General features: G+C 40.1%; 1 protein-coding gene across 2 annotated transcripts in view; it reads right to left on the bottom strand.

Moving 5' to 3' along the window:
* Window positions 1-12: 12 nt before the first annotated feature.
* The window catches only part of LOC126475519 (uncharacterized oxidoreductase MSMEG_2408/MSMEI_2347-like), a 37,018-nt gene continuing 20,131 nt past the window's right edge, over window positions 13-16,899 (bottom strand). The window contains exons 4-6 of one of the 2 annotated variants that reach the window (XM_050103448.1): window positions 11,436-11,719; window positions 10,296-10,500; window positions 13-155 (exon numbers count right to left, since the gene is read on the bottom strand). In XM_050103448.1, coding sequence (XP_049959405.1) covers window positions 13-155; window positions 10,296-10,500; window positions 11,436-11,719 — 632 coding nt within the window. Of the gene's footprint in view, window positions 156-10,295; window positions 10,501-11,435; window positions 11,722-16,899 lie in introns of both variants that reach the window. The other variant, XM_050103449.1, reaches the window with a different exon arrangement.

The raw sequence follows: 16,899 nt of genomic DNA, 5'->3' as shown, positions 1-16,899 counted from the left end.
AGTGCAAAAATATTAAGCAACTATTTCAGGATCCCATGCAAACTTTTTCACAGTTTTTAAACTGTTCAATAACTCCATATCTTTTGGTAGAAGCTCAAAGTTTAGAGCTATATTAGATGCAATGCGATCTGGGTTCACAGATTTTGGAATCACAGCTGGAAAAAAAGAAGGAAAAAAATAATTAAAACTCAGTCTTTGCTGCTGGTGTTATATTTAAAGACAATGTACAAAAATTAGCAATTTTTTTTTTTTATAAACTCTGTGGACTGGTGGACTTTCATGATTACAAAACAAAAGTTAAGGAAAATATCTACATCTGACATCTGTAACAAGTAAATTTCAGCATCACTGTGTGACACAGCAACTTGGAACTATTCCATGTGTGATGACTTTTATGGCTGATTTTGCCTTTGGGCTTGTTATATTATGAACTTTGACACTGCACTTTTGTTGCTCTATTTTTTTCCAAATCAGGGGTCATCCCTCACTAATTATATAATTAATATTTTGAATAATTTATCATTATGTGAAATAATTTTCAATACTGCACCTGTACTCTTAAGTACATAATTACCATTGTAAATTCATAAAGTGATTCCTTGTTTACCAAATGTTTTGTAAACAAACAAAAAACTGTCATTACTTATACCACATCCTAAACAGCACAGTTTTACATAGTCATTTTTAATGATTGTATAATATCCAAAACAACTCTATGTTAATACATCAGTTTTTAAATAGTCAGATGTCACTCAAAGTTAGTCAGTCTGCACCCAGTCGTGAGCAAACTGTCAAGTATGTAATACCTATGATAGTGATATTTGCTCATGTTACATGTTTGCACAGTTCATTCGTGAAGTGCGTGCACCTGTACTAATGAAAAATCAGTAACACTGATGTCTAAAAACTTCCAAGTGATTTCTGTAACACAAATTAATGGATATTTTGACTGAACTGTGTGGTACTGACCTGACAGTAAGCGACAGTAATTTCAAGGATGAGGAAAACTCGTCACAGTTTAAACAGCACAACTTTGAGGCTAATAAAATGTGTGAAAAAGTGCAATCTAAATTGTAGTATCCTGTATATTTTTCCTGAGCAGACATCATCAATTATTAAGAGTTTCAGAGGACAACAAATGGATGTGCTACTGAGGAGGTGACAGAGATTACAGATAATCAAGTTGGTGCTTCATAATTAAGCACAAACCAGGGTATGTGAACAATCTGTAAGAGGAATCATGAAAATCTATCAGAAAAAAATACTGTGCATTCAAAGGAGTTTCCCCAATATAACTAAATGGTAATCAAGATAAAAGTTTTTTTAATTTTTTTTTCAAAATATACCGTATTTACTCGAATCTAAGCCGCACTTTTTTCCGGTTTTTGTAATCCAAAAATCCGCCTGCAGCTTAGAATCGAGTGCAAAATAAGTGGAAGTTCTGAAAAATGTTGGTAGGTGCCGCCACAACTAACTTCTGCTGTCGAATATATGTAGCGCTAAACAGGCATGCTTTGCAGGCACAAAGATAAATACTGGCGCCAAAACCTCTGCGTCAATAAATAAATTAAAAGGAAAGGTGGAAGACGAGCTTTTTTCTCCGCCCCGAGTTTCAACCACTGCATTTTCATACTTCATCCAATGAAGTAAATACAAATTCCGTATTGTTCGTCTTCGAATGTAGCAGCATTTCAGTGTACTACGAACTACTGGCAAGACGGTTTGGGATGTTTGTCAATATGGCCAACACTACATTCAGAATTTTTTCCTACCTGTGAGAAGAGATGGTTGCTAATAGGAACTTTTATGAATTGTGAATCACATGCAGTATTCTCTTCACCATAAGAATAATACAAATATAAACATATATAAACATTTTGCCATGTATTCTTTTGTGTTTGCTGCTGTCTCATTTAAATCCTGTCTGCCTAATAAACTACGAAACTAGAATGACACAACAGCGAACGTAGAAGAATATACATATCATGTCATGTTTATATTCGTATTATTCTTATGCCTAATAGTGATACAGTCAGAAATGAAGCACGGCAATTGACTAGATTTTTGAATCTAAGATGACTCTAATTTCTGTGCAGAATGTAATGTACTAAAGAGGCGTCTGCAAAGATTTTCAAACGGAGAAAAATTTTCGCTAAACTCTCGTTCAGAACATCATCTATCATACGCAGTCTATTATTTGGTTCTTGTTGATCATGATCAAAGAAAGCAGCAGTGTAAGTAACAACAAATAGCAGTCTCTTGCCATTGTTTTGCTAATGAGACGATTCCTCTCTCTTTTTTTTTAATTGTAAGCAGCGGTAGCATGCACAAAAGCACGCCATGCCGCGAGCGGCGACTGGCTGTAAACACCCATTATCAGAATGTGACAAACAGTGCATGACACATTACAGTAATGCATTTTCAGCTTAGAGTGACTTCAACACGTATAACAAAGAGAATGGCACTTATCAGATCAAAGAAAAATAAACAATCAATTCAAACCAGATGAAGCATGTGAAAAAGGAAGGGTACCCGCACAAATACAGATGGAGCGCCTGACGCATAGCAATGGCTACCTGGTAAAGCTTAACTGCTAAACTTATGACTCGAACCAAACTACTGTAATTGTATCGTCTCATATTACAATGGACCAACTTTGTTTCGATTTGGAGGTGGGGCCTAAAACTTTTCTCTCCCCTTGAATTTCGAGTCTCAAATTTCAGGTGTGGCTTAGATTCAGGAAATTTTTTTTTCCTTGATTTCGAGTCTCATTTTGCAGGTGCGGCTTAGATTCGAGTGCGGCTTAGATTCGAGTAAATACGGTATGAAACAATTCAAAACTTCCTCATCTGTCAACACGGTGATTTTCTCCAACATTTGCATATAACATTAAAATTATTTTTGTGAAAAAAAAAAAAAAAAAAAAAACATTATCTTTGAAAGGCTGTATAGTTATCCTTTATTGTTGCGCAATTGACCAATTTTTACTCTTAAGTCATTTTCCAGCACTTTCATAAGCAGTACGCTACATGCCCTAAGTGTTGTGGCGGCATACAATTGAAAAAACCATTACATACGTACATCCATATGTGGAACACGTGAAATAAAACATCTCCATTGCAAAACATTGCGCTCGAAGCAAATGCCATTTGTACACTACAAGACCCCAATTCTAAGAGGTTATTCTTTCTTCATAACCCTAAGAGGGGTGTAAACTAGCTCGCGTCCGTGGTGAAATACTACATGTGCACCCCGGGAAGTGCTAAATAAGCTAAAACGAAATGGCAGTCAGACCAAATATTGGATTTCCTGGCTAAAAACGTGCAAATCAAAATCAAAAGCCCCTAAGAAATGGAACATTTCAGGACTCTGTGTGTTCAAGTATGCCATTTAAACAGAGAAAGCATTAGCCGAGCTAAAAGCAAGTACCTATCTAAATGCCATGTAGATAATAATATTGATGTATCTCTAGTCCAGGAAACACACACTCCAACCAAGGAAGACTCACATAAAAGAGGTAGGAATTTCCGCAGGGCTGACTGATGGAGTTTTCCTGATGATCTATATCAATATATCTGTTCTATTCCACCAGAACCTAAAAACTAGCCCTCTGTTTCTCAGGGCTGTTCCAACTGCTGCTAAGAAGTTTATCCCTTGTGAACGGGGAGAGGAATATACAGGATGTTACAAAAAGGTACGGCCAAACTTTCAGGAAACATTCCTCACACACAAAGAAAGAAAATATGTTATGTGGACATGTGGCCGGAAACACTTACTTTCCATGTTAGAGCTCATTTTATTACTTCTTTTCAAATCACATTAATCATGGAATGGAAACACACAGCAACAGAACGTACCAGCGTGACTTCAAACACTTTGTAACAGGAAATGCTCAAAATGTCCTCCATTAGCGAGGATACATGCATCCACCCTCCGTCACATGGAATCCCTGATGCGCTGATGCAGCCCTGGAGAATGGCGTATTGTATCACGGCCATCCCCAATACGAGCACGAAGAGTCTCTACATTTGGTACCGGGGTCACGTAGACAAGAGCTTTCAAATGCCCCCATAAATGAAAGTCAAGAGGGTTGAGGTCAGGAGAGTGTGGAGGCCATAGAATTGGTCCATCTCTGCCAATCCTTCGCGGTCACCGAATATGTTGTTGAGAAGCGTACGAACACTTCGACTGAAATGTGCAGGAGCTCCATCGTGCATGAACCACATGTTATGTCGTACTTGTAATGGCACATGTTCTAGCAGCACAGGTAGAGAATTCCATATGAAATCATGATAACGTGCTCCATTGAGCGTAGGTGGAAGAACATGGGGGCCAATCAAGACATCACCAACAATGCCTGCCCAAACGTTCACAGAAAATCTGTGTTGATGACGTGATTGCACAATTGTGTGCGGATTCTCGTCAGCCCACGCAGGCTGATTGTGAAAATTTACAATTTGATCACGTTGGAATGAAGCCTTATCCGTAAAGAGAACATTTGCACTGAAATGAGGATTGACACATTGTTGGATGAACCATTCGCAGAAGTGTACCTGTGGAGGTCAATTAGCTGCTGATAGTGCCTGCACTTGCTGTACATGGTACGGAAACAACTGGTTCTCCCGTAGCACTCTCCATACAGTGACGTGGTCAACGTTACCATGTACAGCAGCAACTTCTCTGACGCTGACATTAGGGTTATCGTCAACTGCACGAAGAATTGCCTCGTCCATTGTAGGTGTCCTCGTCATTCTAGGTCTTCCCCAGTCGCGAGTCATAGGCTGGATTGTTCCGTGCTCCCTAAGACGCCGATCAATTGCTTCGAACGTCTTCCTGTGGGGACACCTTCGTTCTGGAAATCTGTCTCGATACAAACGTACCGCGCCATGGCTATTGCCCTGTGCTAATCCATACATCAAATGGGCATCTGCCAACTCCGCATTTGTAAACATTGCACTGACTGCAAAACCACGTTCGTGATGAACACTAACCTGTTGATACTACGTACTGATGTGCTTGATGCTAGTACTGTAGAGCAGTGAGTCGCATGTCAACACAAGCACCGAGGTCAACATTACCTTCCTTCAATTGGGCCAACTGGCAGTGAATCGAGGAAGTACAGTACATACTGACGAAACTAAAATGAGCTCTAACATGGAAATTAAGATTTTCCGTACACATGTCCACATAACATCTTTTCTTTATTTGTGTGTGAGAAATGTTTCCTGAAATTTTGACCGTACCTTTTGGAACACCCTGTATACCAGGGTGGAATGAACATGCGAACAATTTTACAAACAATATAGTGAAACTGGCGACAGCAATACTGCAAACAGCCTCCTCCAAAGGCTTGACGCTGCTAGAAGAGTAGAATGGTGTGAGATGGTAGAAAACGTAAGCTTTAAACATTCAAGTACAAAGGCAAGGAGCCTTCTGCATAAGCTTGGTGTAGCCTGCAATAAACTGGTCAGAAGTTGAATTTCAGATAACCAAATCAGTAGCCATATATAGTTGAAGCACCTACATCATCCAGTGAAACAACATACTTCCAAAATAAAATGAGAACTCACCTCCCTAAAAGCTCAGTGCCCAAACAAATCTGATTTCTCTTCACCATTTACACTGACTGAATTGGATGAGGTCTTGAAACAAACTAAACATGGTAAAGCACCTGGTCCTGATTAATATACACATGGAATTTCTGATAAGCATGGGTAATGGTGGTAAAAAAAGGCTAGTCTGCTTCTTCTCCAACAGCCTAGATAATGGATCACTGCCTAATGAGATAAAGAGAACAAAAACAGCGGCAATTTTGAAACCAGGTAAACCTGCTGACCGCCCTCAAAGTTTCAGACCAATTTCCCTTTTGAGCTGTACTTATAAACTCTTGGAGAGGGTCATTTATAATAGAATTAAAGGCTTCAGTCTGGAACATATCCCAGCTGAGCAAGTAGGTTTCAGGCCACAGAGAAGTTGCTGCAACCAGGTACTGGCCCTAACAGCTTCCACAGAGGCTGGTTTCCAAGAAAATGTGAAGATGTGTTGCATTCATAGACCTAACCATGGCATATGACACAGCCTGGAGAGAAGGGATGATATACAAGTCATTAAACATGACTGGCTGCCAAAAAACTGTAACTCTCATCACCACCATGATAAACAATAGATATTTCCGCATTTACGTGGGAGAAAAAAATGAGCAAGTAGAGGAAATTAAGCAGTGGTCTACCACAGCCCCCCTATTACTCAACCTATATATCTCCAAGCTTCTCTATACCAGGTTAACAAAATTCTGCTACACTGATGATATCACTTTTGTTTGTAAAACAAACTCTGTACAAGTAAAACTGAAGTACTTACATTCCATCTGAACAACGAACAAGCCACTGTATAGCTCAGAGTGAAACTTCATAGAAACACTCTTTGCCATAACAAGTACTCTAAGTACCTTGTTGTCACCCTTGACCACAACCTTTCACACAGAAAATATCTTGAAAATACCACTGCCAAGATAAAAACTCATATCAATATTATTCAACAATTGTGTGGAATGACATGGGGAGCTTCAGCAGATACCTTGCGCACATCATCAACTGTGCCTGGTCTTCTCAAGAGCCAAGTACTGTGCCCCAGTACAGCTAAACAGCTACCATGCCAACTTGATTGATATCCAGTTGAACCATACTATGGGGTTAATAACACCCATTTATTGGCTTCCTCTGCTAATCAACATCTATCCACCCACAATCCATAGAAGTGAGGCCTTGCTTACAGAATACTGCAAGCTGCAGGAGCACCTGGAGTCACCCATACAGGAAGACATACCAAGTCTACTACAAAATAGACTGTTCAAGAAATCCACTATTGCTGCAACCAGAACATCTAGATGTCAGTAATATCGAGGCGAGAGACCTGTGAGATCAGAACCATCAACTTACTGAAAATCATGAAGACTGTGAGTGATTCTAAAAGAATAACTGTTATACTGCTGGCACAGACTTGGCAGGAAACTATGGGTCAAACTGAACAAAGCTCACATTGGGCATGACAATGTGCAGATTCTCTTTACAATGGGGTGTTACAGAGTCTCCAGTTTGTGACTGGGGTTCTAAACCAGACAGCGCATTAGAGATGAATGCCCCTTGAGTTCCTATCAGGGGAGTTGGAACAACCTCATAAAAGCTGATGATACAACTCAGATTAGGAACTTAGATACTGACAGTTAGTTAGTTTTATATATAGTTTTGTATTTTGTATTCTTGTTATATACATACACTAATGTTATATACCTGTATTTTTAAACTGAATGTGAGTCATACAAATAAATAAATATCCCTAAGTCATTCCATGAATTGATGATTGCAGTATGAACAACAGTATGATACTATATGCAGGTGTGTGGGGTACCTAATGTGTTCTGTATTGTATGGTATGCTTATCACACCATGAAGACCTGCTGCCTGGTGACAATGCCAAAGTTCTCTTTCTGCTATGGTTATTATTCTTCTTTTTAAGATGTAGCCACTTACCACAATGGCTTCAGATACTTAAAAATGCCTCTCCTGGAGCCACACCATAAGGGTTTTCCCTGTTTTAAAAGTTTCAGGCTCTCCAAAAATATTCATGACCTACTAGTGTTCCATTATTGCATGCTTTTCCAGTTCCAATGTGGATCCAAAGGCACAGGTGGGTAAGGGTGGGCAAACAGCTACTTCTGGATGGGCAGTCTGGAGACACTAGCTCAAGCATGAAAGAAAAGTGTGGGGCTTGGTCGGACAGAGGTGGTCAGTTCGCTAGCAACCGGAACACACACTGGTTGCGCTGGGCAGTGGAGGGTGTTGATTTGGAAGGACAGTAGATTTTCTGCTTTAGGAGTAGCTACGTGAAGGTCTTTATGAGGAGAAGGACTTTTCTGATGACAAGATAGAAGAAGAAACAGGAGTCGAAAGGGCAGGAATCCAATATTAAAATCAGAATTTAAAAGAGCTTTGGGCAACCAAAGATCAAGTAAGGCAGAAGGGAAAGACAACATTCCATCAGAATCTCTAATATCATTGGGGAAAGTGGCAACAAAACAGCTGTCCATGTTGCTTAGCAGAATGTATGAGACTCGCAATATAGCATCAGACTTTCGGAAAAACACCATCCACACAATTCTGTAGATAGCAAGAGCTGACAAGCGTGAGAATTATCGCACATTCAGCTTAACAACTCGTGCTTCCAAGTTGTGGACAACGATAATGCACAAAAAGGAAGGTAAAGACACCAGATAGGCAGTTCTCACATTGTGGCTGATAACGGAAGCAAGACTGCAGAAAAATCAAGAAATGTTCATATGATTTGTTGACCTGGAAAAAGAATTCAACAGTGTAAAATGGTGCAAGATGTTTGAAAGTCTGAGAAAAATAGGGGTAAGTTATAGAGAAAGACAGGTAATATACAATGTGTACAAGAATCAATAGGGAACAGTAGGAGTGGAAGACCAAGAACAAAGTACTCAGATTGAAAAGAATGTAAGACAAGGATGTAGTCTTTCACTCCTACAGTTCAATCCACACACTAAGGAAGCAATGAAAGAGAAATGGAATGGTTCAAGAGTGGGATTAAAACTCATGGTGAATGGATATCAATGATAAAATTTTCTGACGACATTATAATAACTGAATTGTGTCAACAGCAAGTGAATTTAGTAGCCCTCATTGGTGTTCCTGTGACCCATCATCGATATGTAATTCCATTTAAAATTCTAAGGCAGTGTCAGCAGTAACTTGTGTGTGCTTTGGGTGATTTAAATGTATCAAACTATTGCACCATCCAAGCAGCATTTTGTCATAAAAAGCATATGCTTTAAACTGCCTGAGTTGGTACACACTTGAAGATATGCTATTTGGCAAAAGGGGCCATATAACAACTGATTAATCATTGCTAAATTTATTCATGCAATAAAGCAATGTGAAAGTTGTAAGCCCAGTTCTTTATCTTAAATGATTTGTAATTGTTTTTAAGGTACTTGTATAAGTTGTAACATTATTGTTTTCCTGTATTAGAGCTCTAAAACTTAACTGTTTTTATTCCATCTGTTTCAAAATTACCAGGACGACCTGTTGGGAGCGTTGTTGAATGTTAAAATCAACTTATGTGGCAAAGCCTTGGTGTTCATCAACTACTGTCTGAGGATTTTGATATAAACCAAGCATTGCCACTTAACCTGTCAGTGTGACCTTATATATATGTAGTATGAGTGTTTGACTTAAAACATCAAATATGTTCAGGTTTCCAGTGTGTGCCTTGTGTTTTATCATCAAATACATTTATCAGGTCTTCTGGTGAGTCTGCGCTCACTTTTTAACCACATCCAGATCCCTGAATCCTACACCTGTAAGGGAGGACAGAGACTGAAGTTTATACAACAAATAATTGCAGGTTATGAGTGTAATTAGCACAAAAGAGGAAAGTGTGGAGGGCCATTTCAAATCGTTACAAGACAGCTTTCCACTCCTGCTCCTCTTTAAAAAAAAAATCTAGATTTAAGTGTTTTCAGTACTTGTCATTATCTGATGGCCAACAGCAGTCTTCAATATATGCTGGCATTGCCTGGTTGCTAACACTGATGTTCGGTACAGGCAGCTTCACTGCAGGAGTGAATAACTCCACACAAGTATGTGGCCGAGTGACCTTAAATGCCTGATTTGCCTCAGAGTATGAGTAGTTGGATAATATTGATTTACAGAGTCTTTTTCTCTTCAGTGAAGGCTTAGCAGTCTCAGTTTCAAAAGGATGCTTGTCAAAGCATTTGGCAGAAGTAGGTGGAGCAGCACATCGAATGGTCATTGGAACTGCACAGGTCAGCAGGCCTCTGCACACTCCATGGTGGTGTACCTGAAGAACTGACACTTAGATTTGATAGGTAAGGCCTAATTTTGTAGTGGAAGAAATCTGCTGCTATGTTCTCAAGTAGCTTTGGAACATTGACTTTAAGAGCAAATATGGCACTCTCTTTGAGTTAGCCTATTTGTCTCTTCATAACTTCCTAACTACATGCACACCACTTTGATAGTTAATGTTGAGCTCTTTGGTGGCCAGGCACATTAATGCCTGCATGGGATAATTATTTACTTTAATTATGAACAGTGTGCAGCTCAGTATCACAAGGATTGGAAAGTCATATAATGGTGCCCGTTTCAGTTTTCAAAATTTATATCTGTTGAGTTATGAGTCCAAGTTTTTCTATGAAATCCAACACTTCACGTGAAATTAATATATAATACTATGGAGTGTTTATGATGCTTGCCCACCTGCATTGAGCTGCAGTGCCCAGCGCAATAATACTTGTGCTGGTGTTCTACCAAGACGCTGTGCTACTTCAACCACAGTGGAGTCATTCAGCAAATGGTTTGCTCCTGCTGATCCACCTAAAGAGCAGTATGCCTGGACAAGAATGCCAGCTTTTTCACATGCAGTTCTCAGTTGTTCTTGTCGAAAATATGGATGAAGCTCAACCTAAAAAGTATCATACATCATCAGATATGTTGGGGAAAAAATGACTCTCTGTAACTTTATACAGTCAAGATCATATTCTACACATCCCCTGAAATGATAAAATGTTCCTCACAGCAATTGCAAGAAAATATATTGAAATTAATTGTTAGTGACAATACAAGCAATTATGAACCTACAACAGTTTCTTTTGTTTGACAATGTAATGTCATATGCTGTTTACAAAATTAGACAAATTGGTGTTACCTTCTAAACCAGTACAGATGTGAGCCTATGAAACTGTCACCCAGACTGAAGCAATCACTCTCTGGGGATATATGTATACCTGCACAGTTCTAGTCAATATGAAGAAGATACAGGGCATAATTAGAGCATCTAAAGTGACACACAAAGTATTTTATGTGACAGACACCTTATGGATGACTAAATAAACAGCTGAAGTGATGGTAATGAATCCTTACTTGACACAAGCTAAGAGAGACTATGAGGCTTGTGAAGAATGTAATTCATATATGAAACATACTGCTTGTTGCCATATAAAACTCCAGCAAAAACTTTAACAACATCAAAGAGAGCTCACTCTCCATTTTCACCACCAAATGTAAAAGTACATTCATCTATATATATTTTATGACAATATTTCATTTTGATATGATGTAAGTTCACTGCGGTGAACCGATCAGAGATGGTTACAAAATGGTGATTATAATGTTTACAGATAAAAAAATAAATGTACGAACTCCCCTCTAACGTTTTTGTATTTCTGATTGGCATTACAAACTAATACCCAAACACAAAAATACAATTACATTAAAATGAAGTGAACTATTGGCACTAAGTAAAGAAATTTTTTGAATGTTCGCCATTCTGTAGCATTAATTTACTGCTGCTTCAATGAGGAAACAGCCTTTTCATTACAAACTGACTGATCATCTGACCTGATTAACAGCAGGCTTCACAATGTTGTCCTTGTCAAGCAGCTCTGCAAGATGCCGCACAGTGTAATTAGACACTCCAATGGCACGGAGGCAACCGGTGTTGTACAAGTTTGTCAGTGTTTCCCAGGTTTCAAAACGTTCCTTACGATGGACACTGCTGTCCACTGGAACACTTGACACACCAGGCCAGTGAATCAAGTACAGATCAATGTAATCTACACCCAAGTTCTTAAGAGACTTCTCAACAGCTTTCACAGCTCTTTCACGGCCAAAATCAGATGGAGCTAAATTTGGTTTAAAATGCAAATTTGCTATTATTACAAACTGTTATTCAAGTACAAAACAGAAAATTAAAGGTACATCTTAATCACCAGCAAGAAATCTATTACTTTAAAACGGCAGAATATGGCTTACATGAAGAGTATATACATTTATAAAGTCAGAGGTTTACTAAGCTACCCAAGATGCATTTACATGATACTTCCAAAATTAAGGGAGTTGTATGGTAAATATTTTTTGCCAATAAAACATTGGAAGCAATCAGAAATGGAATATCTATAATAATGTGGATGGGCCTTCATCATCACAAATGCAAAAAAGTTTTCTTATCTCTTGCAAGAAAAAACAGTCTCGGATACTAATCTATTATGCTGCCTAATCCATTGGATCTCATCCACCCTCCTCCTCCAAATGACCTAGTCATCAAAATATCCTTTTTCAGCAGCATCCCAACCACAATCTAGTCAGCTTCCATCAGTCCTTAACCCTTACCAACCTAATCGTCCTAAGCAACATATCATCTAACCTTGTACAGTAGGTAAGTGAGAACATGCCTATGAGGCGCGAGGTGTGGAGCAGAGACAGAGTTCTTTCCCTTTATCTCTTCTGTCCCATGCCTCCCTGAGAACCGCATTATTGGCCTTCCAAAAAACATTGCTGTATCAGTGGACTTGACTGTCAGCCTTGTCGTGTGTCACTGTTCACTAGTTGTGGTCTCATAGTTTCTTTCTTTTTTATTATTTATTGCTCCACAACAAAGGAGATAATTCAAGTGAAACATGAATGCAGAATTCAAATCCACATTAAAAGGAAGAAGCAGATGAAAATATGCAGCCATCAGAGATGTTTTAAATGGGAAATGCCGTGTGGCTAGGGCCTCCCGTTGGGTAGACTGTTCGCTTGGTGCAAGTCTTCCGAGCTGACGCCACTTCGGTGACTTGCATGTCAATGGGGATGATATGATGACGATGACAACAACAACACAACACCCAGTCCCTGAGCGGAGAAAATCTCCCAGCCAGGAATCGAACCCGGGCCATTAGGTATGACATTCGGTCGCACTGGCCACTCAGCTACCAGGATGTTTTAAATGAATAAAATGAAATAAGTATCATAATGAAGGAAAAAAGTCAGCACCTACATGTACAGTACTAGTATTATTGATGCAGTAGTTATTGATTCCATTTATGCGAGTAGAGGATTTCACCAACATTATTAAGGAAGACACAGTGCAGAGACAGTTTAAATATTTATATTACTCGAATCTCTTCATGTTGGTCAAAGTTACAATTTTCATATAGGCCAAGTAATCGAAATGTTTCAATTGTCCACTATCACCACAACAGCCTCTATCAAATCTTCTCATCCACCTCTCATGGCCACTGTAGAGAATCCCTTCCATCACACAACCTAAAAATAGAGACCTCACACTAGATTTAATTTTACTGAATTTATCATGGATCTACTTTTTTATCTAATTTATACTACAGAAACATTTGTATGTCACCACCCACCCCACGCGTAAGAACTATTAAAATGTTCATCACTCAGTTAGCTTATCCAACCAGGCTCTTCCCACAATCCCACATGATCATATCCTGACAACATTTCAAGAATACTTTACCTCCAGCCAAGACTCACTTTCTTTCCCCACATCTCTTACTAATGATACAGTTATTAAATGACAGAGGGCTGTCAGAAAAAAGCAACATTAGGATTTAATGTATTGTGGAAGATGAGATCATTAGAGAAAGAGAAAGAGCAAAAGCTCAGATTGAACAAGGATGGGAGAGAAAATAAGCTATGTCTTTTTCGAAGAAAAAGTCTTGACACTTTCTTTAGTCATGGAAAACCCAAATCTAAATGAACTGATTGGGCTTTAAAACTGGGAATGTGAGTCCAGTGTCTCCATCATTGAGCATCTTTGCTTGGTGCCGGCTGTCACACACACTGACATACAAGCCCTGTTGCAGTGACTATATCTCGCAAGTTCATCACAGCCTCCAGTCCCTTCTCAGATCCCTACACTATTTTCAAAACCTCTGTCCCCACATCACTCCTATAAACACACTTTCAGTAAGCCTTCAAAGACCAATAAGTCTAACACATGATATGCCTCAGTGTGGCTATTGCTGCACACCAGTGAAAGAATCTCTGCTGTTGTAAGCCAACACCTTAGACCTATTACTTGCAGATTACTCTTCACTAGGGACTAACCAATTCCTCACCCATGCTACTGAAAGATATTTTAATCCTTGGTTCTCTGCTTGGACAAATGGATGTGATTTGGGTTGCTAAACACCAAGGTCATTGGCATCCATCTTTTGATATAACAATATGAGAGTAACTAAAATACTTGCAGAGGCAAAACAGCTATTTATAAAATCACTCGTCAACATGTTGCATACACATTCATTAGTATCTCAAAATAAATTATGGTTTTGAGACCCACACTTACAAAATTCACTTCTAATAATTGTTGTAGGAAAGTTCCTGTAGAATGTACATAATTTTGCATTGAAGGAGACCACTCACTGAAAATCAGATGCCTTGAGTTGTTGTTGAGCTAGTGTAAAAAACACACACACACACACACACACACACACACACACACACACACCCTATGCCTCTACATGGTACCAGCTTAATTAACGGTGCCAATGCTATTTGTCAGCAGGTGGACTGGTTTGGTAGGGGTAGTGCCAGGAGGGGTGGGTAGAGGGAGGCAGGGAGAGGGACAAGGGGTGGGGATGCAGCCAGTTTCCCAGCTAAGAATGCAGGAGGGAGGTGTGGTAGGTATATGGGATGGCACAATTGTAGCAGCTGGTGGAAACTGGCACTTGCTGAAAGTGATGTGGGGACATGAACTGGGAGAGGGCGACAGGATAGAAGAGGGGGAAACTCCTGGTTGGAGGGTGCAAGGACAGTGGGTTACCTGAGACTAAGGCCAGGATGATTAGAGAAGAAGAGGATGTGTTGTGAGGATAACCCCATTTGTGTAGTTCAGAGAAACTGGTGGTGGAGAGAAAGATCCAGATTGCTTGGGTTGTGAAGAAGCCACTAAAATTGAGCATGTTGTGCCACCAGGTTGTCAACTCTTTTCTTGCCATCAATTTGGTGGTGGCCATTCATCCTGGTGGACAGCCAGTTGGTAGTCATACTAACATAAAAAGCTGTGCAGTGTTTGCAGTGGAGCTGGTTTGTGACATGGCTGCTCTCACAGTTTGCCCAGTCTCTGATGAAGTAGGGTAGGCATGCGACAAGACTGGAGTAGGAGAAGCTGGGTGGGTGAATTGGGCAGGTCTTGCACCTTGGTCTGCCAAAGGGGTTGAGAGTGGGTGTGGCACAGGAATGGACTAAGTTGTTGTGTAGGTTGGGTGGGCAATGGAACACTACTTTAGGAGGGGTGGGTAGGATCTTGGGGAGGATGTTCCTCATTTCATGGCAGGATAAGAAATAATCAAGGCACTGGCTAAGGATATGGTTCAGTTGTTCCAGTCCAGGGTGATAGTGGGACACAAGGGAGGGGGGGGGGGGGCAGTCCTTTATTGCTGATTCTTGGGAGAAGTGGGAGGATTGGACGTGTGTGGGGTATTGGCACAGAAAATCTGTTTGTGAACTAGGCTTGGAGATAGGGGGTGTAATGCCTGTCTGTGAAGGCCTTTGTAAGGCCTTCAACATACTAGGCAAATGAGTTCTCATCACTCCAGATACACCATCCACAGGTGGCTAGGTTGTATGGGAGAGAATTTTTGGTGTGGAATGGATGATAGCTGTTGAAATACAGGTACTGTTGGGTGATTAGTGGGTTTACTGTGGACAGAGGTGTGGATGGAGCCATCAGAGAGGTCAACATCCAGGAAGGTGGTGCACTGGGTAGAGGAAGATCTAGTGAGGTGGATGGGAGAAAAGGTGTTGAGGTTGTGAAGGAATGTGAATAGGGTTGTCTTGGCCCTGAGTCCAGATGAACCTGAACCAGACTAGAAGCTGGAAATTTTGGGAGGCCAGGAGGGTTTCCTCTAGATGGCCCATAAGCAGATTCACACATGCAGGTGCCCAAAGGTGTGCCATCAATTTGTTTTTAAGCCTTTCCAGGAAAAGTAGCTGTGGGTCAGGATACAGATGGCAAGATGAATAAGGAATGAAGTAGTGGGTTCAGAGTATGATGGACACTGAGAGATGTAGTATTAGATAGCAGCAAGACCATGGGCATGAAGGTTGGTATGTAGGGAGGTGGCATCAACATTGACAAGTAGAAATCCAGGAGGTAAAGTGGTGGGGACGGTGGAAAGTTGGTGCAGGAAGTGGATAGATACCCTTGAAGTGGGTGGCTAGGTTTCACACAATTGGTTGGAGATGTTGCTCAGCAAGAGTGGAAATATGACTGATCAATCACCCACTGAGTTTTAAAAGTGAACAAAAAATGCTGTCTTATTATCTAAGGTACAGGAGTTTGTTTCAATGGGTAGAAGTCTCCTCATTTTAAATCACAGTGTAGTATTGGACGTTATCATTCTCATATGTAAAATTCAGACAAATCACTCAGTACTTTGGAATTAGGGATTCAATAAATAATGATTATATCAAAGAAAATAATCACTTTTTGAAAATATAATATAGCTAACTAGATAAGGAAACAACTCACCAAGCAGCAACAAGATTAAAAAAGCATATAAAAGCTAAGGAAATGTGCAAACTTTTGTAGCCAGTGGCTCATTCTTCTGGTATATGGGTTGGAGGGATAGGAAGAGGGGTGAAGGAAAAGGACTGGTAAGGTTTCGGAAAGGGGGAAAGTTATGGAAAAGTCGCCCAGTACCCTAGGTCAGGGGATTACTGGACGGAATGAGAGCTCTTTGCAGTTTTGGAGGTGACGTTTTTCTGGCCTTGACTCATGATCCATGGGACAAACTTAGCAGCAACATGATGCCTTACAAGATGCTGTGTCACGATTTCATTACATGATCCAACTGAAATGTTACACTCTTCTGCAATCTCTCGGACAGTCAGTCTTTGATTGGTACGCATGATTCCATTGATGTTCCAGACACGAGTGCCAGCAGTAGATGTCGAAAGGTGTCCTGAGTGACAGCCATCTTCAACTTCTGCCTGGCCATTTTTAAATCGTGTGAACCATTCAAAACACTGAGTATGGCTTAATAACTCATCACTGTAGGCTTTCTGTGTC

Source organism: Schistocerca serialis, chromosome 4, assembly GCF_023864345.2.
Source record: "Schistocerca serialis cubense isolate TAMUIC-IGC-003099 chromosome 4, iqSchSeri2.2, whole genome shotgun sequence".
Classification (NCBI taxonomy): Eukaryota; Metazoa; Arthropoda; class Insecta; order Orthoptera; family Acrididae; genus Schistocerca; species Schistocerca serialis.
The sequence above is the reverse complement of the archived record's forward strand: the minus strand, read 5'-3'. Positions and strand labels throughout refer to the sequence as shown.